The sequence below is a fragment of the Ornithorhynchus anatinus genome, chromosome 9, assembly GCF_004115215.2.
Source record: "Ornithorhynchus anatinus isolate Pmale09 chromosome 9, mOrnAna1.pri.v4, whole genome shotgun sequence".
Lineage (NCBI taxonomy): Eukaryota > Metazoa > Chordata > Mammalia > Monotremata > Ornithorhynchidae > Ornithorhynchus > Ornithorhynchus anatinus.
Genome location: NC_041736.1, coordinates 52,637,752 through 52,664,025, shown reverse-complemented (window position 1 = coordinate 52,664,025; position 26,274 = coordinate 52,637,752). Strand labels below are relative to the sequence as shown.

The window sequence follows — 26,274 nt, the reverse complement described above, 5'->3', positions numbered from 1 at the left end:
GAAATGTTTCATGATAATGGAGGAAAATGTGAACGCCACTTACCTATAATGTCACCACGCTAATTGCAGAAATGAAGAGAACATGGTAGTTGCCATCAAAAATGTCGAATCAGTAGGTAGATAACTGTTGGAACACAAATTCAAAAAAATTAAAGAACCTGAGCTACTCAGATAAAAAAAGGCAATCCTACAAAATTTCTAAAGTTGGCTTAAAAACTCACATTGCCTACAATATTTTCATATTAATTTGTTTGTTCAGTATGGCATTGTCTTTAGGAATGAGAGAAAACAAGTTGCATGTTCTTACTGAAGCAGCATGGCTCAGTGGAAAGAGCACGTGCTTGGGAACCAGAGGTCATGGGTTCAAATCCTGGCTCTGCCACTTGTCAGCTGTGTGACTGTGGCCAAGTCACTTAACTTCTCTGTGCCTCAGTTACCTCATCTGTAAAATGGGGATTAACTGTGAGCCTCACGTGGGACAATTGGAGAAGCAGCGTGGCTCAGTGGAAAGAGCATGGGCTTTGGAGTCAGGGCTCATGAGTTCGAATCCCAGCTCTGCCACTTGTCGGCTGTGTGACTGTGGGCAAGTCACTTAACTTCTCTGTGCCTCAGTTCCCTCATCTGTAAAATGGGGATTAAGACTGTGAGCCCCACGTGGGACAACCTGATTCCCCTATGTCTACCCCAGCGCTTAGAACAGTGCTCGGCACATAGTAAGCGCTTAACAAATACCAACATTATTATTATTAAACAATCTGATTACCCTGTATCTACCCCAGAGCGTAGAACAGTGCTCTGCACATAGTAAGCACTTAACAAATACCAACATTATTATTATTACTGTTCAAAACTATCAGTTACACTACAGCTTGCAACGCAAAATTGACAGATATTTTATTCCCCAAGGGTAACAAAAATCAAGGTATCTATTTTGGGGGATTTTCAAACTACTGTATAATTTAGGACAGTATTCCTTCAGGTATCATCAGTGGCATTTACAGGGCGAACATCTAACTCTGCAGAGCATTGTACTACGTAATCAATGGTATTTTTATTTATGGCATTTGTTAAGCACTGGGGTAGACACAAGACAGTCAGATTGGACATAGTCCATGTTCCACGTGGGGCTCAAAAATCAAAGTAGGAGGGAGATCAGGTATGGAATCCCCATTCTACAGATTAGGAAACTGAAGCAGAGAAGGGTTAAGTAACTTGCCGAAGTTTACACGAATTCACGTGGCAGGCAAGTGGCAGAGCGGGGACAAGAGTGTCAGCCTGTTGAGGGGTAGGGATTGTCTCTGTTGCCCAACTGTACTTTCCAAGTGTTTAGTACAGTGCTCTGCACACTGTAAGCACTCAATAAATACAACTGAATGAACTAGAATTGAGGTCCTCTGGCTCATAGGCCTGTGCTCTATCCCATAGCTCAGGCTGCTTCCCACTTGATATTCATCCCATCCTCAACCCCACACCACTTATGTGCATATCTGTTCATTTATTTACTTTAATGTCTGACTCCCCTTCTAGACTATAAACTCATTGTGGGCAGGGAACATGTCTACCAACTCTGCTGCACTGTACTCTCCCAAGTACTTAGCACAGTGCTCCGCACACAGTAATATGACTGCTGATGATTAGTGGGAAGCCAAGGGAATCCACCACGTTGCCCTTGGGTTCAGAAGGAAAGCACTTGATGCAACCAAAAACATGATGATTCTGGTTCTTGGGAAAAGACTTATCCACTTCCACTGTGGGAGAAGCAGCGTGACTTCGTGGCAAGAGCATGGGCTTGGAAGTCAGACGATGTGGGTTCTAATCCCAGCCTCGCCCCTCATCTGCTATGTGACCTCGGGCAAGCCAGTTAACTTCTCTGTGCCTCACTTCCCTCATCTGTAAAATGGGGATGAAGACTGTAAACCCAACGTGGGACAACCTGATGACCTCGTATCTACCCCGGAGCTTAGAACAGTGTTTGGCACATAGTAAGCGCTTAACAAATACCATCATTCTCTGCGCCTCAGTTCCCTCATCTGTAAAATGGGGGTGATGACTGTGAGCCCCACGTGGGATGACTTAATGACCTCGCCTCTACCCCAGTGCTTGGAACAGTGCCTGGCACATAGTCAGTGTTTACCAAATACCATCATCCTCTGCACTTCAGTTAACTCATCTGTAAAATGGGGGTGAAGACTGAGCCCCACGTGGGACAACCTGATGACCTTGTCTCTATCCCAGCACTTAGAACAGTGCGTGACACACAGTAAGTGCTTACCAAATACCATCATCATTCTCCTTTTTCAGGGCAGACTGTGTACCAGGCACTGTACTAGACGCTACAAAGAGTAAAAAGGACACAGATAATAATAATAATAATGTTGGTATTTGTTAAGTGCTTACTAGGTGCCAAGCACTGTTCTAAGCACTGAGGGAGATACAGGGTCATCAGGTTGTCCCACGTGAGGCTCACAGTCTGCAGCCCCATTTTCCAGATGAGGTCACTGAGGCCCAGAGAAGTGAAGTGACTTGCCCACAGTCACACAGGTGACCAGCAGCATAAGGGGATTCGAACCCATGAGCTCTGGCTCCCAAGCCCGGGCTCTTTCCCCTGAGCCCCGCTGCTAACAGTGCCTGGTGCACAGTGAGCGCTTACCAAATACCATCATCATTCTTCTGTTTCAGGGTGGACTGTGTACCAGGCACTGTGCTAGTATTAGAGAAACAGCATGGCTCAGGGGAAGGAGCCCGGGCTTGGGAGTCAGAGCTCATGGGTTCGAATCCCCCTCTGCCGCTTGTCAGCTGTGTGACTGTGGGTGAGTCACTTCACTTCTCTGGGCCTCAGTGACCTCATCTGTCAAATGGAGATGAAGACTGTGAGCCTCCCGTGGGACAACCTGATGACCCTGTATCTCCCCCAGCGCTTAGAAGAGTGCTCCGCACATTGTAAGCGTTTAACAAATATCAACATTATTATTATTACTAGACACTACGAAGAGTAGAGAGGTAGCATGGCTTAGTGGAAAGAGCCTGGGCTTGGGAGTCAGAGGTCATGAGTTAGAATCCCAGCTCTGCCACTTGTCAGCTGGGTGACTGAGGGCAAGTCACTTCACTTCTCTGGGCCTCAGTGACCTCATCTGTCAAATGGGGATGAAGACTGTGAGCCTCACGTGGGACCACCTGATGACCTTGTATCTCCCCCAGCGCTTAGAACAGTGCTCTGCATATAGCAAGCACTTAACAAATACCGACATTATTATGGTTACTATTATTATAACAATAATAATGGTATTAGTAGAGAAGCAACGTGGCTCAGTGGAAAGAGCCCGGGCTTGGGAGCCAGAGGTCATGGGTTCGAATCCCAGTCTGCCACTTGTCAGCTGGGTGACTGTGGGCCAGTCACTTCACTTCTCTGGGCCTCAGTGACCTCAGCTGTAAAATGGGGATGCAAACTGTAAGCCTCACCTGATGACCCTGTATCCCCCCCAGCGCTTAGAACAGTGCTCTACACATAGTAGGCGCTTAACAAATACCAACATTATTATTATTATTACAACCTGATGACCCTGTATCCCCCCCAGCGCTTAGAACAGTGCTCTGCACAGAGGAAGCGCTTAACAAATACCAACATTATTATTATTAAAAAGGACACCGCTAGGAACGCGAGGCTGAGGGGGAAGTTTTCTAAGGTGAGGTAAATCCCGCGCACTTTTTACCTGGAGCCAAGGTGAGGGAGAGGAGGGGTCGGTCGGTCCGTCTCCTCAGAGAGCGGCCCGGGAGGGGGGGAGGGGAGCCCCCGCCTCCTCGTCCAATCAGAAGGGCGGAAGGGGCGGCGGGGGGGGGGGGGGGTGACGCCCACGCCGATTTTCCCGTGCCTCGCGGCCGGCCGTTGTGCGCGCGACTCCCGCCCCGTCACTTAGCAACCAGAGAAGCCAGCCTAATCCTCTCCCCCGCCCCGCCCCGAGGGACGGCGGCCTCCAAAGATCAGCTTCCGGGTTAAACCCTTCTTGGCGCAGCGGAAGGCCGGGCCCGGCCGTCTAACCTCCAGAAGGACAGAGCGCCCTGGCGTCTCCGCGGGAGACGTCCTCGGGGCCGTCTCGCCTCCCCCCGCCACACGCATACACACCTCCTCTCTCTCCCCAATTGCCGCCCTCCCGTTCCTCCGGCCGAATCCCTCCGCGTCTCGTCGGTCCTTCTCCCCCGCACCTGCTGGGACTATTTTTTTCCCCTCGGGGAGCGGCGGAGGGAGAAGCGGGTGCGATGACCGCAGTCCTTTCTGGGAGTTGTAGTTCTTTGGGTTCCGGGAGCGCTAGAGGGACTGCGGGGGGGAGGGGGGGGCGGAACTACAAATCCCAGCAGGCCTTGGGGGCCGGCTCGGCGGCTTCGGCCCTCCCGCTTGGCTCATAAGGCCGCCCCTCTTCGCTACCTTGTCTCTGTTGCGGTTAGAGGTGACCCGAGGGGGCGAGCGGAGCCCGTAGTGACTGCAGGGTGACGAGTTACCCCTCATCCTAATCATGGTGAGTATTCGGGCCTGGCCGGCTCTCTCGCTCGCCGTCCTTCGGTCCGTGGCCCGTAAGATGGGGGCTGCTCCACTGAGGCTATTGCCCGCCTTTTCCCTGGAGCTACTTCAGCGCATCTCGAAAATGACCTCCAAAGCCCAATCTTAGACTTGATAATAATGGCACGTATTAAGCGCTTACTATGTGCCGCGAGCACTGTTCTAAGCGCCTGGGGTAGATGGGAGGTCATCAGGCTGTCCCACGTGGGGCTCCCGGTCTTCATCCCCATTTTGCAGATGAGGTCACTGGGGCCCAGTGAAGTGACCTGGCCAAAGTCACACAGCTGACCAGCGGCAGAGCCGGGATTAGAACCCGTGACCTCGGACTCCCCGAATCAATTCCCCGAATTGTGCATTCCAAGCGCTTAGTACAGTGTTCTGCACATAGTAAGCGCTCAATAAATACTATTGAATGACTCCCAAGCCCGGGCTCGTTCTACGGAGCCACGCTGCCTCTCCCTCCTCCCAAATACTCTCTGGAGATGGATTCGTCTCCCCAGCTTTCTTTTTCTTCATCTCTTGAAAAGATGTAATCCTTCCCCTCTCACTAGTTAAGTTTTTAAAAGGATACGAGTTGGGACCTGCCCCAAAGATTGGTGGGGGGTGGGGAGGGAATCAACTTATTTCTGGCCAGATGAGTCTATTTCACCATAAATTGTATTATTTATTGAGCCCTTACTGTGTGCAGAGCACTGTACGTGAGATGGCGCCTTTTCATACAGCCTTTGGCTATAGGCCCTGAGGTAATGATTGCGGTAAGGTGTCCCAGATTTCGACTTATATTGTGGGTGGGATCGTTCAGCAGTGTCGTATTGTGTAAATGCAACCTAAACTGTCTTCCGATGTAGCCTTCTTATAATGGTAGAAATGTATCAAATGAATGGAACCTTTACCAAGTAGGTCAGGGACATCTTCCTACCTCACTTGTATAATTTCTAAAATCCGAACCCTTGCGTCGAGAAAAAAGAGGGGGGAGGGAGTCGGTGACACTACTGTGTAACATTTGGTAGGGAGAGATGATTTGAAAATCACTTAAGGTGTGTGTTTGATCTTCTAACGTGCTTTTCCTTTGAAATAAAATTAAACTGGAAAAAATTGTTTTGACTGTGTGGTGTATACTCTTCGGATGCCGGAGAAACTCATCATCTTCCATTCCACATGATTATTCGTTTTGTTAAATTCCAGACTCCATTGATGTGATATAGGCAAATATGAGCAATGGGATCCACAATCAATGATATTTGAGTTGGTACAGAGCACTACACTCACTGCTCTCCATCCTGTTAACCTGAGCAAATAACTGGGGAATTAAGATTCCTAATATGTCAAATTTTAGATATCATGTAAGTATAGATAGTACTATCGGGTGGACAAACATATGAAGGACAAAAGGAGAGTCGGGATGAAATTTACCAAATTTCAGGCCCTGGGTGCAAAAAAAGCAAGCGTTGACCCCATCAGAAAATGACAAAAATAGGCCTTGTATCACCACTGTGAAGGTCATTTTGACGCAATTAAAATGAAGGAAAGGTTAAAAACAAGGATTGTCTGGAAGAACATATTCTTAACTCACAATTACCCAAACTGAAATTCAGGAACTGACAGCAGGATCTAATATAGCTGTAACTTTCCTGATTTAAAAGGAATGTAGGAAAAGTGTTAGCTGAATGATGATGCATGTTTAAAAAAACAACAAAACTACCCTTTACGGCCTCCAGCCGGGCACAAGGGTCACAGCCAAACCTTGGGGCAGTAGCGGTCGTGCCCGCTCCAGTACCAGGCCTCCTCCTCTTCAGGCTGAGGGCTGGGGTCTTTCCTCAGCAAGCAGAAAGATAACCTTCATACCCAGCTGTTTTTTTATTCCTCCAGGAAGTGAAACTGAGCCTGTACAAATTAGTTGCCCTTCATTTCTGGGGATTCAACCTTTGCAAGATTCTACCAAGGGAGGTAAAATGGATTCCCAGAGTGACTAGCTAAGGCGATATAACAAGGCAAAGCAACACTAATCACCGAAGCTACTCCAAGAATTTAGGTACTAGTGTGTTGTACTATATGTTGTTGGCTACGACCTTGGAATAAAACAAAATACTTTTAAAATTTTAATAACTGTAATCTAAAATCTTAAACCCAAAACCTACCTCTGAAGGAAGCTCGTGCTAAGTGCAAAAAATTCATTCTTTACTAAGATCATGGCAGACGGCCCAGACTGGGTGTATTATAGTAACCTATGATCATATCACAAAATCGCAGATGCTCTTCTGCCTAAATGTTACCCTAAAATAGAAGGGAGTTACTAACATCCTATGCATTTTCTTATTCTACTTAATAAATTTTATATATAATGGATAGTGTATTTGACAGTTTCCTTATCAAGTAAGAATTCTCTTTCCTCAATCAATTGTATTTATTGAGCACTTATTCTGCAGAGCACCCTTACTAAGCACTTGGGAGAGTACAATATTACAGACACATTCCCTGCCCACAGTGGAATTTGTCAAAGACCAAAGAAACAAAGAGGTGTATTTAGAACTGGAATGTTGGTGAGGCTGCCTAGCCGTGGAATTCTGAGCCAAAACATAGGTGCCATAACACCGCCCCCTCAATCTGAGCCTCTATGGGCCAAATGGGGGTCTGCAGCCTAAATCAAATGTATGTTAATGTGCTGATCATTTCCCATGATGTACCTGCTGGAACTACAAGTTCCAGGAATCAGTTGTATTAACTGAGCACTTACTGAGTGCAGAGCATTGTATGAAACATTTGAGACAGTACAATACGACGGAATTAGTAGACATGTTCCCTGCATACAGCGAGTCTAGGGGGATGACACTACTGATGGCATAAAAATGGTTCTCCCATCACTTGTTTCCATAGGTCAGGCTTGGCCCAGATATATGATTGTATGTGATCCCCAAATTGGTAGTATGTAGGTTGGAGCTGAACTTTAGTTCCCTTCTCTTTTTTACGCTGATTACTGTTGGACATGCCTATACACAAGCTGTCCATTAGCAATACTCTTGACACCTCAGTGAGCCAGCAGCATGGCCTAGTGGAGAGATCCCACCTCTGGGAGTCAAATGACCTGGGTTTTATTCCCAGCTCCACCACACGCTTGCTGTGTGACCTTGGGCAAGTGACTAACTTCTCTGTGTTTCGGTTCCCTCATCTGCAAAATGGGGATTTCATTTCCATTCTCCCTCCTACTTAGGTTGTAAGCCCCATGTGGGACCTGATGATTTTGCAGCTACACAGAGCTGAGAACAGTGCTTGGGACACAGTAAGGACTTAAAAACCCACGATTATTAATTTAATGCTAAATTTTACCTTATCTCTGGCTACATTTTCTTAAGGCATAGGTGTAAGGGCAGAACATCAAAATGTTCTAATATTCTTTAACCTAAACACTGTTACAGTGGAGAGCAAAAAAAGGCACTGTTATAATCAGGGTTGTCATTTTTTCTCCGGTGCTTCATATTATGCCCTTTAATTGATTCAGATCCCCTCAGAAGCATGCAGAAGAGGGGAGGGAGTTGCTTAGAACCGAAGACTGGGGAAAGATTACAAGAGCCATATTTTGGAGACGGACCTTCATTTAAAGATGTGTTTCATAATTCAATTTTTCCTTCCCTCATTTTCAAGGTTCTTACCATCATGAGCAGAAGTTGTATTTGTACACAGTGAAAATATGCTGTTGACCATTAAACAGTGCAAATAATAAATAAAAGGTTGAATTGTTTCCTAGCATTTGAAGTCCTTTAGATTGTATTCTTAGAGCATATTTACAGGGACAAAGGCTTTGCAGCTTGGCCACATGAAAATGTGAAAAAACTCATTTTTGAGCCATTGTGAGCCAACTGGATAGATGGTTTACTTTCTAGGCATACTGATCCTTTTCCAGAGCATAAAATTTGTGTTTTTCCTTCTCGTTGCAGTCTGAACCGGTGAGAGTTCTGGTGACTGGAGCTGCAGGTCAGATTGCCTACTCCCTGCTCTACAGCATTGCTAAGGGTGATGTCTTTGGTAAAGACCAGGTATGAATCAAGCTTAAAGAAAAAAATCTCTCCTGGTCCTAGGCTAGGAGAACTGACTGTCCAACAGGGGGAAAGAACCCCATAACATTATGTGTAAGCAGTTGTCTTGGAAAAATGTTTCCCTAATTCCACTCTAGCGTCTATTAGGTATACAGAAGAAACACACTTGTGTCAACTGACAGGATTTCATGCAGAGTGCATACAATAGTCCTTCTGACTCTGCATCCAGGAGGTAATTGGTTGAGAGGACTGAGAGCAGAGAATGTGCAGAAAGGCAAGGGGAAGAGGGGCAGAGTGGTGAGGGTTGGAGTCCAAAGGAATTTAGGTAGTTGAGGGAAGAAAAGAGCAGCAGAAACAGGTTGTGAAGTTAGTCCGGCACTCTACAGGAAGGAAAAACCCAACATGGGAGGTGCAAATCTTAGTATTTGGGAGACTTTGGGGTAATTACTAAATGACATAACTTACACTGATGCTATTTTTTTTTTTGGCTGTCTGACAGGCTCTCATTCTTGTCCTGTTGGATATCACTCCAATGATGACAGTGTTAGATGGCGTAGTAATGGAACTGCAGGACTGTGCTCTTCCTTTACTTAAAGGTAAAGTAATGGAGTGCTCCTACATAGAATTAAAAAGCAGAATTTAATTTGAGTACCTGTTTCAAGATATTTCACTATTAAAAGGGCATAAGATAGTTTATGTGGAAGTCTTGGGGAGAAGCTTTACAAGGGTGGGATGATAGACTGCTATATGCCTGCTGACTAGTGAAGAAAAGTGCAGTACAAATTGCCCTCCAGTTATAATTGAGAGTAGGGAGCCCATCATGTGAAATTTGAAGCTTAGACAGACATTAGCTCAATATATAAATTATCAAAATTAGACCCCTTTTTTAAAAGCAAAAATATTTTTGAAGCAAAACAAAAATGGGTTTACTCACTTTGGATATGCTGGAAGATTTTTTTTCTTTTTTAAATTCCAAAAGCAAATCAGTAACCCAATTTTCTTATCCAGAATACTGTATGTAAGACGAAAACACTAGAACTGCAGAGGACTGGCATTAGTTCATAGATAAGTATGGTCTCATAAAGGATAATCAACTTGTGTATAAAAATGCTTTTTTTCCCCTATTGCAGAGGTTGTTGCCACAGATAAAGAAGAGGTTGCCTTCAAAGACCTTGATGTAGCAGTTCTGGTTGGCTCTATGCCAAGAAGAGAAGGCATGGAGAGAAAGGATTTACTCAAGGCAAATGTGAAAATTTTTAAGGCCCAGGGCACAGCTTTGGACAAATATGCCAAGAAAACTGTAAAGGTGACTTCCCCCTCATTTCTTTATTGTTGTTTAAAGCTTCCACTTTTAATCAAAGCAAAGACCCATGTAAATATGTTTTGCAGAGAACTCTTGCTTATGGGGTCGCTCCTCTCAGTTTAAAGCATTGACCACAATAAAACCATGATCCTAATCCCTGTCACTTGGAGCCTGAAGGTGTTGCAGTTAAAGTGCGACATTCTGGGATTCTTTGGAAACAGCTGGTGTTGTAATAATCACATTTACTTGCATAATCCTCTTTTCCTCATCCAATTTTTGAGGAGGAAATTAAAGATTATTTTGGCAAGTAATGCCAGCTTCATGCTGGAAGAGATAGGAGTGGGAACTGCTTCCATAATTCTTGACTCCTGTTGTAAATGGCATTTGGGAGAGTCAATTAGCAGAGACTGTCCCAAGTACCCTTTCACCTTTCTCTTCCTTCTCATCTTGTTTCTTGTGCTAGACTCAATTACATGCTGCTTTGGGGTTGGAAAAAGAGGGGCCATTAACCTCTGCATAAGAAACTCCTAATCGGCTTTAAAACAATCGATCACCATGCTCCCTCGTACCTCACTTCCTCTCCAACTACAACCTAGCCCGCACACTTTGCTCTTTTAATGCCAACATACTGTACCTTGATCTAGTCTATCTCCCCACCAACTTCTCACCCATATCCTGCCTCTGGCCTGGAACGCCCTCCCTCTTCATATCCACCAGAAAATTACTCTCCCCACCTTCAAAGCCTTATCAATGTCCATCTTCCCCACTAGACTGTAAGCTCATTATGGGCAGGGAATGCGTCTACCAAGCTTGTTAATTATATTGTACTCTCCCAAATGCTTAGTACAGTGCTCTGCACCCAGTAAGTGCTCAATAAATACAACTGATTGAGTGATTGGGTCAATTATGTGAATAAATGTGATATTAGGTAACCAAGGTCAGATTTCATGTAGTGAAATCTGTATTGCCTTGAGGCTCTGATTTATTTTTTTATCAACATTGAGCATATACTGTGATGTTTAGAAGCATCTCAAATATTCTGACTAGCCTAAGGTACTATAATTGACTTTTGTTTACCCATTATGCTTCTTTCCACTTAGATAAACTCAGTAAAATTGAGAAAATTTTAGTTACCTGGGGATCAAATGGCTTTCTGTTTAGAGCTCTCTTTAACACTTTTCTATACAATAGGAATTAGGTTGGTGGCTTTTTTAAAAGCAAAATTTTTCTCTTGTCCTTTGCTAGGTTGTAGTGGTGGGAAATCCAGCTAACACTAACTGCTTGACTGCTTCTAAATCAGCACCATCTATTCCAAAAGAGAACTTCAGCTGTCTGACTCGTCTGGATCACAACAGGGCTAAATCCCAGGTAGGAAATCCACTGGAGATAAAGGGATCACTCTCTCTTACCTTTTAGATTTTCCATGTCTATAAAACTGGCTTCGCCTTAGGAAGTTTTAGACCTCCAAGTTCTTTTCCTCTTGTAAATCCACCCCCTGAGCTTGTCTCTCCATGCACCCCATTCCCCCTACCCCTATGACAGTTCCTCCCTTCCAACTGAACACCAGCAAAGGTGTTACGTTTACAGCTTGGATCATTTCTCTCGCCTAACGCACTTCTAACAAGTGTGTCTAATATTTAAACTGGTGCTTTACAGCAGAGACATCCATCCCACTTCCTTCCCAAATAAAGCGGGAGAGACAAGAAAGGCTATATTTCATAACTACCACCACAACAAAATAGGCTGCATTAAAGTTAATTTATCAGATGGTTCTGTTTGCATCAGGTGTTCAGATATATCCCCTTCTTTATTCCTCCTGAGTGAAAAGGTTGTACATACCTGCTCTAGGTATTGAAAAAGAGTCAAGCCCTTTAAGCCCATTTGCTGAGGAAGTTGCAGTGCTTTCAAATGGTCATATATGTCTGCGTATATTATAAAAGCACTTGATAAAGCTTCACAAATGGAATGTGACTTAAGAAAATACCTGAATATCACATGTACAGTAAATTTTCCTCTAAGTGGGGCAGTAATGAGTAATGAGTAATGGGGCCAAGCCAAGAGTCTACTTTGAGTCTACAGTGCAAATCTCACAGTAAAGAGTAGGGGGCATCAGCCCCTTCCTCCCCCCTCCCCCCTTTCTTTCTTTCTCTCTCTCACCCTGTCTCCCTCTCCACCCCTTCCTCACCCGGGATCAGCTAATCAGGAGATTTATACCCATAGGCAAGGTGCTACAGACTGGGGAGGGCGTGGAGAGGGGGTGTTTCAGGAGGGTGTTATTTGTGGCTTTTGGTTGGAGCACAGAGCCCCAACAGCTCCATAGTGGAGAGTCCATTCACAAGTCAACGCAAAAAAAAACAGCCAACCCTCTATTCTTAACCATGAGGGATTTTTAAAAATGACCTGTGCTCCTCAACTTTCTGATACTCTGAAAGTAGAAGTGACGATATATAGTTTACAATGTTTAAAAATAGAGGTGGGCCTTTAGAATTATTTTCCCAATCACCTGAGAGCAGTGGATCAACTTCACTGAGAATGCCAGGCATGAAATCTCACATTCAAGATGGTTTACGTGGGTTTATTTCTGCCTCTTCTTTTATCTATGTAATTTGTAAGAGCTGTGTATGGTAGAAGACCAGAATGCCAGGAACCTTGCTTAGTCGATAAACACCACAAATGAGGGTGATGATGACGGGTCTCAAATCAACCTTTAAGTAACATTTCATTCTTTAGAGTAACCACCTCCTTTTCAGCTTTCTGTCCAATGTTTGAATATTTTGTCTGCCTCATTCTTTTTTCCTGTTCCACTCCACTTGTGCAGATATTACAGTTTACTAATTCTCATTTGGACTGCTCTTCTTGTAACTAATACTTAGAAAACTCTTCATTTTTTTTTTCAATCCCTCTGAAAACTTTCTGCAAATGCCTGTAGAGGCAGACTTTTTGCCCCCCCTCAGGTTAAGCATGAGGATTTCCAAACTAAAGTAGGGTGAAGGAAATGAGACCGCTTTCTCTTAAATTTCAACTGGCCCCTGTGACATTTTCACTCTGGGCTGGAGGCCCTCTGTATAGGTTCTATGTCTTTGCATGTACAATTAGAATACAATGTTGACACTTCCAACAAGACTTGTATGCATTTTTTAGAGCAGTCTCCTTCAACATGTCATCAGAAAACTCAACTTCAAGAACTCATAAAAATTAATATTGGGTTTCGTTCACTAGACAAGTAACTGAACTTTTAAATTATTTTTATAGATATTTCCAACTCTCTTGAATGAAATTAAAATTACATAGTAATGCTTGAGGCAATGGAGATCTGATTAAGAGCCAATTTGCTGGTTTTAAAATGGAGGATTGATGTGTCCTTTCCATGTTTGTTGCAGTTAGCTAATATTGTCATCCTTTTATTTGGAACTATTCATCTATGTTTCAATTTAAACTAAGGTGGCTCAACACCACGGAAGCCCTGGGGAAGATTTTTGGCCTCAATGACTATACCAGGTGTAGAAGTGGAAATAGTATTAGCTCCTAATCACAACCTTTGTCCCTTCCCCTCCACACTTAGCCCTTACCTTCCCTTTTGGGTACAAGGGGTAAAGGAAAGCCTGTGAAAGTTTAGATTATGGAGTATGCAGATTCCTTTAAATTTGGCAGGTGTGTACCCCTTCGTGCCAAAGGAAGATATTGTGTGCTAAGAGGTGGGTAGTGAAAGGAGGAGGAGCCTGGGCCCCCAAAATGCCTGGATGGGGTTTGATCTTTTGATCTCACCACCCTTTCCAAAAGCCCAACCTGTTCCGCCTCCAAGGTTCACTACTCTTACAGATCCAAAAAACATAATGAGCATGTGGACCATGTTCAAATGCGTGCAGAATGATACTTTAGGCATTCATGTAGGGAAGAGGGAAGACAAGGAAAAGCTTCAGAGCCATCTTTCATCTTATATGGGATCTGAGGCCCATGGGGGAGAACTATAAGGAAGAGGGACCTATCCCCTGAAGGCTGGATCTTTACACACTGTGGAAATTCATAACACTTCAAGGGGGGAAAAGTCAACTGCTACAGGCGTCATGTTATGCTATTCATCTGGATTTAAAGTAACTGTTTAAAAAATGCTCTTGTTTCTAAACTGATCTAGATTGCTCTTAGACTTGGTGTGACTGCTAATGACGTGAAGAATGTCATCATCTGGGGAAATCACTCTTCTACTCAATATCCAGATGTTAACCATGCCAAGGTAAAGCTGCAAGGAAAGGAGGTTGGAGTTTATGAAGCTGTGAAAGATGACAGCTGGCTCAAAGGAGACTTTATCTCGGTAAGTGAAGTTCTTGGGCTTAGTTTTATGCTTGTTTAAAAGATCTTTTGGGGGAAGGGAAAAGGAATATCCTGTGCTTCATCTTGCTAAGTTGGCTTAAATAGACTAACATTTTTGTATAATACTGAAGTTGTATAATGACACTTTGAGTGACTTTTCATAATTGTAAAACAATGGCATTCACTGAACACCTACTGACTACTAAGTACTGAAGATAGTACAGCTGTAGCAAAACACACCCTCTCCCTGTCCTCAGGGAGCTTACAGTCTAATGGGGGAGGAGGGAAGATAGGATTTACAAAAAGTAAAAGCCCAAAGAAAGGCGGGTGTAAAGCAGGAAGTAATGTAGACACATCTGGTTGAAGCTGTTGTATGCAGTCTAACCATGGTAGCTTTAATATTAAAGATTCAAAATTTGGCTGACAATTTTCTTTTTGCCCACTGAAGACTGTTCAGCAGCGTGGGGCAGCTGTCATAAAGGCTCGGAAACTATCCAGCGCCATGTCAGCTGCCAAAGCAATCTGTGACCATGTCAGAGACATTTGGTTTGGAACTCCAGCAGTAAGTATTTTCATAGATTTGTGTAGTTAAGCAGTGGTATTTATTGAGTGCTTACTATATGCAGAGCACTGTACTAAGCATTTGGAAGAGTGCAGTGCAACAGAATTAGGCTTGTTCCCTGCCCATAATGAACTTATAATTTATAGAAGGAGAGACAGATATTACTTCATTCCATAACTTATTAAAAAAAAAAAGAACAATGTATAATGTGTTTTTACTTTTTTCTTGATTTCTTTCATGTATTTTGCCAAGCTGCATTACCTAGCAGTGATTGTTTGGAATAGTTCCATGCCATGATACCATTTGAAATACATGTCGGTATGGAAGTGGAGGTAGCATGGGGTTCTGTTTTAATGCATAACATTTCTATTTTAATTCCCCAAAGAGGGAGAAAGAGGAAACTATCTCTTGGTAAACTTTCCTGTTGTTTCCAGGGTGAATTTGTTTCCATGGGTGTCATCTCTGATGGCAATTCCTATGGTGTCCCTGATGATTTGCTGTACTCATTCCCTGTTGTAATCAAGGTAAGACTTGCTAACACCTATAATTGCTCATGTCTGTCTTAAACATGCTGGGAATTAACTTACATATTAGTGGGGAACCTAATTTAAAATAAGTTTAAGAATTTAAATTGTTGGGTCTAAAAAACAGTTTTCAATATAGAGAAATGGATCTCGAACTGGAGGCTGAGTAAAGGTAGCTTTAGTTTAAGGTAAAACAACAGTTAGGCTAAATGCTCTGTTACAAGCTTACAGTGCAGGCAGTTCTCAACCTGAGATATTTTGAGATACAACAAACCGCATTTGTGAAGTATCTAAGTTTATACCCAGTTTTGACTATACAGCACTAGCCTCCTGTATAGCGGTAACTTGGGGGATGCGGGTGGTTGGAAAGGAAAGTCGAATGGGAGCTGTGGCAAAATGGGGAAATCATTTTAAAAGCCATGATATCTGCCAAATAAAGTTGGAGGAGGGTGGTCCTTCTGATTGTGAAGTGGGGTTGACATGGCCATTGTACTTCTGATGAAGTAAAAGTTCGCTGTCCTAGAGCTGAATCTCTCTGACTCAATAAAAATATGTTATGGGCTTATTACGCGTGTATATATAATTTTGGGTCATTTTGATGAAAAAAAAAAGGTCCATGGCCTTGGTCCAGAACTCATCCCCCATTTATTACCTTGTTCTTATGAGGGAAGTTGGTTCTGGCTCACATTTTTATTCAGTACAGAGCTTTTGGTAACCAAATATTTTGTTAGGTTGCTAGTGTTAGATCTTTCTCTTCTTGTACTTAGCCTCATTTTTAAACTTTCACCAAGTCACTTGAGAAAAGTGCCTTAATATCTAGAAAAGAATAAGACGCGTGTTTTATTGTAGTAATGGAACTAGATCAGATCCACCTAGACACCAGATCTTACTTATTTGGAATTCTTTTCATTACAGGATAAATCTTGGAAATTTGTCGAAGGTCTTCCAATTAATGATTTCTCCCGTGAGAAGATGGATCTTACTGCAAAGGAACTGGCAGAAGAGAAAGAGACCGCTTTTGAATTCCTTACCAGTGCATGACTAAACAAACATCATGATCTCATAAAACATGTGAAATCTGAAGAATCTAAATGTCGTCTTTGAATCCAGTACCAAATATTAATGCTGTACTTAATCCCCTGCTATTTGTGAAAATCATGCATTTTGAGAGTTGTTTGCTTCTTAGTACATATGTGCCTACTGTCGAGGTATGAAATGGTGTTGGTGAGGATCTAATTAAAATGATATATTTGAGTGTGAAAGGCTCAAGCTTTTTAATTTTTAGGTAACTTGCCTTTCTGAACAGGGGTTATTATAGTCTTTAACCCATCCAGTATAAAGGTGACTTGATGAGCAGAGGGAAAGAAAAATTAAAGTATAAATGATCCTCATCTGTTTTAAAAATTGTATTAGGAATATTTTCAGAGGATACACTAAATCTAACAATAAAAGTCAAGAATGCTGACTATTCTTCAAAGATGATTCTGCAGACTCAAACTAGACCAGAGCAAAGGTAGGACAAATAAAAGATGAAGGATGCCAAGTTGGCTAAACTCAATTCTGCAGAGACTCGAAAAGCTAATATTGTAGGAGTGGCAATGTTGTGGTAATGTTCATCAGATGTAGGCTGGAAGTTCAAGGACCTGGATTCTAGCCTTTGTCTACATTGGCCTGGAAGGGGAGTTTGGGCAACTTTTAAACTCAGTTTCTTGTGGCCAGGCAATATGTTTATCAACTCTGTTGTTTGGTATTCTCCCAAGTGCTTGCATAGTACAGTGCCCTGCACACATTAAATGCTCAATAAATACCACTGATTGACTTAATTCAGCCTCTCTGTTCCTCATTGTTCTCAGTTCTAAAATAGGGAAATGATCCTTTACTTATTAGAATATTGTGGGAGGTAAAAAGGAGAACTGATTCTAAAGAACTCTTGGAAAAATGAGAGCATTCTGAAAATGCACGGTAGTATTAAATGGCAGAGCTACAAAGCAAGTGAAATTAGGCCAAACCCCTAGAGAAAAATACAGATAAAAAGCACGAAGTATGTAGGGACAACTCTGGAAAACAAGGCCAGAAAATGATACAGGCTTACATATAAAGATGAGTGCTTTAGTAAAGGATGAATGGGTGTAATTTCCTTGAGCCCACACTCTGTGATATTCTCCCAACTAAGTGGGCAGAAGTGCTCAAGAAATTAGAAATTAGCTCTCAAACTAATGGCTCATGTTTTTACTCCAAGATATTTTAAAGTAGTGGAACTATATGGCATGCCATAAAATGCCAGTAGGTTATCCCACACTAATTTATGGTGAAAGACAAGCTTGGGCAAGTAGCAGAAAAAACAGTGAAGCTATTACATTATACTTCAGGAATCCCTTCCCCAGTAGCTAAGTGGAAAGCTTCCAGCAGGACACCTAATATGTAAAAGTACATCAGGCATGTCTAGTGTGAAAAACTCATAATTTCATAAAGATAACTCAAGGTACAAAAGGTTTGGCTACCAAAAGAATGTGAACAAGTAAAAAAAAAATTTTGAAAACAGTTGTGGAAAGTAGAAAAGTATCAAAAACCATTATATCTTTAAGAATTGATGGATTTGGAGAAGATAAAGATCCACAAATCATATTAGCAGACTACCCATAACTAAAGAAAATTTTTGATAATCAGTTCATATTACCAGGCCCCAAAGAAATCAGCAAGGGCCACTGAGGGTTATCATATAAATGTGCAAGTATTTTCAAATAAGTACACTGGCTGCAATATGACAAGAAAGGAAATTCACCCAGCCACCTCTCAAGGCTGTTTCATGTGAGTAATGCCCTGAGAAGCCTAGCTCAGTCATAAGTCATTTCAAAAGACTTCAGGGAAGACTTGGCTGCTCCACAGTGGTTAGTCCTAAATTCCTGGGATACCTTAGGAACCAACCCAGTCTTTCCAAGGGAATGCCATGGGATTGTAGTGGTCAGTGGGAATAGACCTCTCAAAATCCCTGATTACCATTTCTTACTCCTTTTTCTCCCCTTGTGATAATAATAATAATTACATGTTAAGCATTTACTATGTGCCAAGCACTATTTTAACTGCTGGGGTTGATATAAATTAATCAGGTTGGAAACAGTCCCTGTCCCTCACAGTCTTAATCCTGATTTTGCAGATGAGGAAATGAGGCCCACAGAAGTGAAGTGACTTGCCCAAGGTCACAAAGCAGACATTTGACGGAACTAGAATTAGAACCCAGGTCCTTCTGATTTCCAGGCCCATGCTCTATCCACTAAGCCGTGTTGATTCTCAAACTCCTTGTGAGCAGAGATCACATCTACCAAATCTGTTGTATGTTTCCCAAATGTTTAGTACAGTGCTCTGCGCAAAGTAAGTGCTCAATAAATACGATTGATTTCATCATCTCTAGTACTGCTATATGGAAGTAGAGATGCTTATTTTAGTTTCTTCTATGAGGCAAGCAAGGGAGTAAACCAGGGAAGTGCTTATGCTGAATACGGGGCTAGAAATCAGGAGAGCCATGCAATTCACTACAATTTGGGCAAGCCAGATTTTTGTTTTTAATAGAAATGAAGCTGGTTTAATATAACCCATTAGTACATATCCTCCCCTTTCCCTGCTAATTTCCAATGGTTTTTTTCCTGTTAGTTTCCTGTAGGAATTAGTAGATCTTTTATTTTCTGAGGATGGGGTGGAGTGATAGCACTGTTCCAAAAGTCAGCCAGTCTAGTATGTTTCTTTTGGCCTGTATCATTAAGATAGGAAGAAAAATGCTTCCCTGAAGGTATCAGAGATACTGGAAAGGGGAATACAGAACAAAGAGTTGGTTATGGAACAGGGATTTGTTAATAAGAATGAATTTACTAAATTCAGAAGCCTGTTCTATTATTTGGCATTCTGTACATAGATTCAAACTACATTTAGCCTCTAGCCTTTTCTTCAAACAGTTCAGAAGGAGAATGACAGAACAATGAGAAAAGTGGAAAACAAATGCAAAAATATTGGTAGAGATTTGGGCAAAATGCAAGGGTTAGTACTTAAATTAAAGAAGAGAAATAAAGGCAATTTTAGTCAAGAGTTGTAGAGAAAACTCACTGCCTGACAAATAAGTACTGAGTAATCATGAACTTCTTACAAAAGTTCAGGCTGAAAGTGAGCTCCAACTGATTATGCTGCTGTCAGATTAAATTAGAACTCCAAATCTTCTTGCTCCTTATTTAATCTATTAAAAATATGTATTTCACCCTTCTAGGCAGGTAGAGTGTAAACAAGTCTCTTGGAATCACATTAATTTTTAGGCAGGAGGATATGAAAAAAAATAGGTCATTTGTTAAAGTCCTTCATTTGTACCAATCTTTTCATGGGGTTTCTCTTTCATTTGGAAAAATACATTTTGCATTACAACTGGTAAATCCAAAGGGATTACAACAGATTTAAATGAAAGGAGAAGCTTATGTAAATATAACCACCTTTTGAGTTGAAAATGGAAACAATTTTTTTGTACTCAGACCACAAAGTCCCTGTTGAGAAAAAGATTCCAAAATTCAAATGAGAGTTGAGAAATAAAGCTCAGCTGTCACTGTCAGAGAGAAGACCAGGATGATACCTCATTTCCAAGGGAGACTGCGTCTTTGCTACTTAGCAGCTTAAGTGGAGGGACAACATGCAACTTAGGTAGAAATAGTTTTAGTGTGTTTCAATTGCCCAGCACATTAATTTGAGACCAATGATTTAATCACCCAGATAGGGTTTTTTATGCTGAATCGATTAACTGCAATCATCAAATGGAGATGATCTGGCTCTTATCTTCATCCCTTAAACGCTGATCATTGTCCATGCTGCTGTAATTTCCTTTAACACGAGTTGCCATGACTCTACAAGACATAGGAGAAGGAGGCTAGATCATGGCTTGATTTTCTATATATGTTTTTCTTAATGCTACAGTTGACCCTCAGGGTGTGGAAATAATACTTTGTACTGAAGTAGTTTTAAACTAGCTGAGGCCACAAAAGCAAAAAACAAAAGAAACTGATGCCAGTTTTTCCCTTTCAATTTTCCTTTCTGTTTCCCCTTTATTTTCCCGAACAACAGCTAGAATTTTCTCCTCTTCTGTACATCCCCTATCTTTAAACACCTCGTTTTTCCTATTTCTCCTCCGTGTCTCCTTCCTGGATTTCTTCCACTCCCTCTCTATTGCCTCCGTTATTAGAAGTGTCTTAGTCAGGCCTAGCAGGGGACTCTCAGATATTCCCCAGTCCCTCCTCCTGCCTGCCCCACATCCATTACCACTCTGCTTCCAAACCCATACATATTGAATAACTCACATGTCCTGATTCATACATACTTTTAATTATACAGAACCACCAACTTACAACAGGCCCCATGGAGATCAGGGCAAGGAGTAACCTCTTCATCTAAGCTACAACAGTCATTCACCTTCATCCACACCATCCTAGATGGTAGAGACCTGAGAAAACCAAACTCAGCCAAATACCTTGTGTATCTGCCCTTGCCTTTTACATTTCAGTGTTTTTTTTGTTTCATCATTCCTTTGTATCTGTAGCCAGTCTCCTCTTCCCTCTTATACTCTTCGACTGTGAGTCCTTTAAGAGTTCGGGATGGTGTCTAATTCCCCCACTGCATATTTTCCCACTGCTTAGTGCAGTGCTCTGCAAACAATAGACACATAAATTAGTGCAAGTATAGTATAAATACACTACAAATCTAAACTGGAAATATTCTTTGCTAAAGTTGAAAAACCACTATCAGAGTCAGGAGAACAAGGTTCTACTTTTGCAGTCAACGACAAAGATTGACAATCATATTATGACTTCCATGTAGTTAATAGGCTTTGGATAACTTTAACAGATATTAAACAAAAGTTTAATAATGCTTCTGTAAGCCTGTTGTGGGCAGGGAACATGTCTTCCAACTCTGTCGTAGTGTACTCTCAAACTCTTAGTACAGTGCTCTGCACATAGTAAATGTTCAATGAATACCATCGATTGATTAATATAACAGTATATAACACATAAGCAATTTTTACATTATCTACCATAGGTTTGGGAATGGACCCAATTTAGAACACGTAAGTCTATGAGAAAACATACCCCAAGAAACAGCCATTCACATAGTCAATGCATGTTTTCAAGGAAGACCTCATAGCTCTACTAATGGGTAAGTCTTTATTGTCAATTTAACCCCTTAGAGTAGTGAGACGGTCCTGACTTCTGAGAGTGTGAATCCATCAATAAGTGGTATTTATTAAGTGCTTACTGTGTGCAGACCACTGTACTAAGCATTTGAAAGAGTACATAATGATAGAGTAGGTATACACGATCCCTACCTAAGGAGTTTACAGACTAACTGGGAGATCATCATTAAAATAAATTACAGATGGATATGTACATGTGCTGTGTGGCTGGGAGAGGGGTGAAATACAAAATGCTTAAGGTGAACAGAGTACATGCATAGGCAATGCAGATGGAAGGGTTTAGACAGAGAAGTGAGGACTTAGTCAGGGAAAGCCTCCAAGAGGAGGAGATGTCATTTTAGTAGGGCTTTGAAGGTGGGGAGAGTGGTAGTCTGTTGGCTATAAAGGAGGGAGTTCCAGAACACAGAGAGGACATGAGCAAGGGGTTGGTGATCAGGTTGAGCTCCAAGGGGTAAGCTGGTGTTAGAGGAGTGAAATGTGCAGGTTGGGTTGTAGTAGCAGATCAGTGAGGTAGGAAGGGGAGAGTTGACTGAGTGTCTTAAAAGGGGGTGGTAAGGATTTCCTGATTGATGCGGAGGTAAATGGCAACCATTGGAGGATTTGGAGGAGTGAAGAAAAGTGGACTAAGAGGTTTTTTTTGAAAAATAATTTGGACACCAAAGACTTAGAAACTCATCCACTTGGAGATGATAATTGAAGCCATGGGAGCAAATGAATTCTCTGATGGAGTAGCTACAGAGAGAGCCTAGAAGGGGACCCACAACTGAGCCTCTTTTTTGAAATGGTATTTGTAAAGTGCTTCCTGGGTGTCAAGCACTGTTCTAAGTACTGGGACAGATACAAGTTAATCAGGTCAGATACAGTCCCTGTTCCACCCGGGGCTCACAGTATAAGCAGGAGGGAGAACAGAAACTGAATCCCTTTTTGCAGTTGAGGAAAATGAGGCACAGATAACTGACTTGCCCAAGGTCACACATCAGGCAAGTGGTAGAGCCAGGATGAGAACCCGGGTCCTAAGGCTCCCAGGGTCGTGTTTTATCCACTAGATCACGCTGATTCCCGAGAGTTTCCCACAAGTTAGGGAATGGGGGGCAGAAGAGGAGCCTGCTAAGGCACTGAAGAGCAGCCAGAGAGATAAGAGGGGAGCCAGGAGGGGTCACTGTCAGAGAAACCAAGATTAGATAATGATCCCAAGAGAAGGGGGTTGTCCACACATCACCATCTGGAGAAGCTGATGCAACTATGCAAGCAAATAAATGCAAGATATTTGCTTACATTTATTTGCCAAACACTGCACCAGGTCCTGGAATAGATATAAGATAATCAGTTCAGACAGTCTCTGTCCCCCATGGGGTTCACAGTCTAAATAGGAGGGAGAACAGGAATTGAATGGTCAATTTACAGATGAGGAAACAGAGGGACTTGCCCAAGATCATCCAGCAGCCAAATGGTGGGGCCAGGATTAAGGACTCAGTACTCTGATTCTTAGACCTCTGCTCTTTCCAATAGGTTACCTGGTTCTTAGTGTTACACTATCAGCAAAATAGAAGACTTGCAGATGGAGGAGAGCCCGTGCTTGGTGAATCAAGGAACAATGGGTTGATTTTATTAACTCTAAAAACAACATTTGCAAATGTAAAACAACAGATAGTCCTCTTCATTTTATAGGCATGATTGTGTACGTCTGCACAGTGGAAACCTGATGACGGGTCAAAAAAACTTTGCAGAATCTACGCGTTCATCATTGATCCTAACAGAGCTCACCTCATTGGCCATCTAACAATAAAAAAATTTTGCTACTACTATTTTGGGCTGTCAGCATCTCTAGCAGGAGAGGGCAGAGTCCACTAGTCTAGAATTTACTCTTAACACGCGGTTAGAGTCTCAACCCAGAAACCTGGGAACCCGATTGGTCCGGGAGGTCTTCAACAAACAATCCCAGCTGCAAACGAGAACTGTGGGTGAAAATTTGAACTCTTAACAGGAGGTCTAGGATACATACCTGAGCCCACAGACACCAACCTGGCAAAGATAATAGCATTTCCCTCTAAGTCTCTGTTTGGGATGGTCAACCCTTCAGCTGCTGCCAGTTCTGGGCTACCAATGAAGCAGCAGCAACCCTCTCACATATAGGGCAAGTCCTGAACAAGTCACCAGTACCGATATTGGCAGCAAGTTTCCCTCAGATGTTATTTTAGTTTTGGCAGCTTTTTCTCCAATAGCACTGGCCTTGGCCTGGAGTTATAGCAATTTTACAAGAGGGGGATCTTTCACAAGATCCGTTGTAGAATCCTCTATGCCAAACTGCTGCTTCTTTCTACCCTGCTATCAGCCTATCCGCCAGATTAACTGGACTCCAAATAGTGTCCTGGGGAATCCAGGACCCCCCAACGTCACCCACCAACCCAACATAGTTTCAGGGGACAGACATAGGGGCTTAAAAAAACAAACAAACCCAAAAGCTCTCTTCCAATCTAGTTTCTGATCTGATGTCAGGACTCTGACCTCAGCAACAGATTTTGAGTCACAACTAGTGGTATTTGGCTCCAAAAGGATTAGCGGTGCCTGCAAGGGATAAACCTTACTGATATTAGTTTGGAATTAAAAATCAGCTTTGTCACATTCAACTAAATTTTCTTTTAAACAATACAACTATCTTCACTGACTTGAGCTCTATCAGATTTTTCATTCAAAAGATCATAGTCTTTCAAGAAATGAATGATGTGAATATAGAAGCCTATCAGGCTGAATTGATTGTCCCCTGGAAGAGCAGATATTTAACACAGCATTATTATATCCCTATCCTGGGCCCTGAACCAGATTCTGATGGGCTCTGGTAGTCCCACCCGGTGATTGAGCCTGAAGAGGAAGGTAAGAAAGGGAAAGAACAAGACAGACAGTGCTTTGGGAAATGCAATGCGATACCAAATTCGATTAATCTTAGATCTATTTTCCAGTTCCTATGACAGCAACGCTTTACTTCCTGGCACTCGTGGTAAGTCTCAGAAGCACAGATAAATACCCAGAGAATGTGAGGTGAACTATTTATAGCCAGTGCAAAGCAGGAAGTTGAAAATCATCTGGATAGTTCTGACCAAAAAAACTGAATTTTTTTTTCTTAAATTATTCAATTATTGCAGTTGCCTCGAGTTCATGATTTCCTTTATCTTGGGTACTGGGCCAGATAGTCTCCCTGTATCTAAGAAAGCCCCACTGTGTCTCTGCAGCTACCACTTATGATTCTGAGATCATCAAAGATTTATAAGCAGGGCTTGCCTGGGCAAAAGAAAAATACTGCATACCCTTTCTCGGTACACTCCATTTCTTATAACTATATGTTTCACTATGTTTTGGATAGGACACTTTGGCAGAATTAGTGAATGTTCTAATAATGAGTATCTTTCTGGATAGGAAATGTTCCGGTGTTAGAATATTGGTTGTGCCCATACATGTGATGGAGGTTAAGGTCTGAGTCCTGTAATGCGTATTTTCCTTAACACAAAGTTCAAGGACGTAACCCCAGAGTTACCGGATGCTGATGGAATCGGCAAAAGCATATTTCCCAAACAGGTGGCACAACTGTTACTTTATCAACTCACTTGAACAGGTAATTTTAGCACATCCATCTAGCCCACAGGTGAGCAAAATGTAGACCAGCCACCCGATCCAACCCACCGAGTGATTTAATTCTACCCACTGGTTAGAGTCAGACTGGCTCTGAGCCAGCCACCTGTGCCTTGGGCAGCTCCCATCTGTTCTACCCAAGATGCAGTTGCAGCTAGTGACGTCTTGGCACATCAATACCCATTCTCCCTCCTACTTAGACTTGAGCCCAATGAGGGACAGGGAATTTGCCCAACCTGATTACATTGCATCTACCTCAGGGCTTAATATACACTGCTTCGCACATAGAGGTGCTTCACAAAATACCACCATTATTATTATGCTTTTAATAATTATTATTACTAATATGGTATTTGTTAAGCACTTATTATGTGCAAGGCACTGTGCTAAGTGCTCGGGTATTCACAAGCAAAGCAGGTTTGACACAATCCCTGTCCTGCATGGGGTTCAGAGCCATAATCCCATTTTACAGATGAGGTAACTGAGGCATAGAGAAGTGAAGTGACTTACTCAAGGTCCCACAGCAGACAAGTGGGAGAGCAGGGATTAGAACCCAGGACCTTTTTAATCCCAGCCCCATGTTCTATCCATTAGGCCATGCTGTTTCTCTGATTTTACCGTGAAACCCATGGCATACCGGGTCTACGAATTTTACCCATAGCCAGATCAGGGTTCGGAAGAGATTATTCCTGCAGATGTGGCACCCTTCAATGTTTTCAGTTTTCAGCCTCCACACTCCACTTCCACTCTTGAGAGTCCAAAGAAGATTTGTCAAATTTGATAAGTAACCCATTGGTCAAAATAATTGCACCAGAATGATAAGATTTTGAGTACTTACCATATAATAACATTAGGTGATAACAATGACACTGAAAAAACAAGTGCCTTTATATCCTGCTTTCCTGAAGAGAGGAAAGATTAAGTTGAGACCACTAATAAAATCCCCTTTGAGCCTTTTCGTCAGGATGTTGAACCAATTCTCAAAGATAAAAAAAAAAAGACCCTCAAAACAGGTTTGCACAGACCTATAAACCAGGGAGAATTTCCCACCTATCTTGAAAGGACCTGCTTATACATTATGGGGCCTTCTCTGAAGGACAGGTTAGCCTGGATTTAGTCTATTGATATTTCTTTCTGTCCACCATTGAAGTGTTCA

The 26,274-nt window shown here is 42.4% G+C and overlaps 2 protein-coding genes across 8 annotated transcripts in view; one reads left to right on the top strand and one right to left on the bottom strand.

Moving 5' to 3' along the window:
• Positions 1-4,220, bottom strand: part of LOC100082296 (WD repeat containing planar cell polarity effector) — a 193,954-nt gene extending 189,734 nt beyond the window's left edge. For 5 of the 7 annotated variants that reach the window (XM_029072177.2, XM_029072181.2, XM_029072179.2 and 2 more), the window contains exons 1-2: positions 3,711-3,807; positions 44-124 (exon numbers count right to left, since the gene is read on the bottom strand). The gene's annotated coding sequence lies outside the window, so the exon portion shown is untranslated. Of the gene's footprint in view, positions 1-43; positions 125-3,710; positions 3,809-4,120 lie in introns of those variants that run through there. The other 2 variants (XM_029072178.2, XM_029072180.1) reach the window with 2 other exon arrangements.
• A 193-nt stretch (positions 4,221-4,413) lies between these two features.
• Positions 4,414-16,542, top strand: MDH1 (malate dehydrogenase 1). Its single transcript, XM_001511209.5, has 9 exons — positions 4,414-4,511; positions 8,485-8,583; positions 9,083-9,179; positions 9,714-9,889; positions 11,132-11,254; positions 14,019-14,195; positions 14,643-14,756; positions 15,191-15,280; positions 16,196-16,542. The coding sequence occupies exons 1-9, from the start codon at positions 4,509-4,511 to the stop codon at positions 16,319-16,321; spliced, it is 1,005 nt and encodes a 334-aa protein (XP_001511259.1). The 5' UTR covers positions 4,414-4,508; the 3' UTR covers positions 16,322-16,542.
• Positions 16,543-26,274: the final 9,732 nt, after the last annotated feature.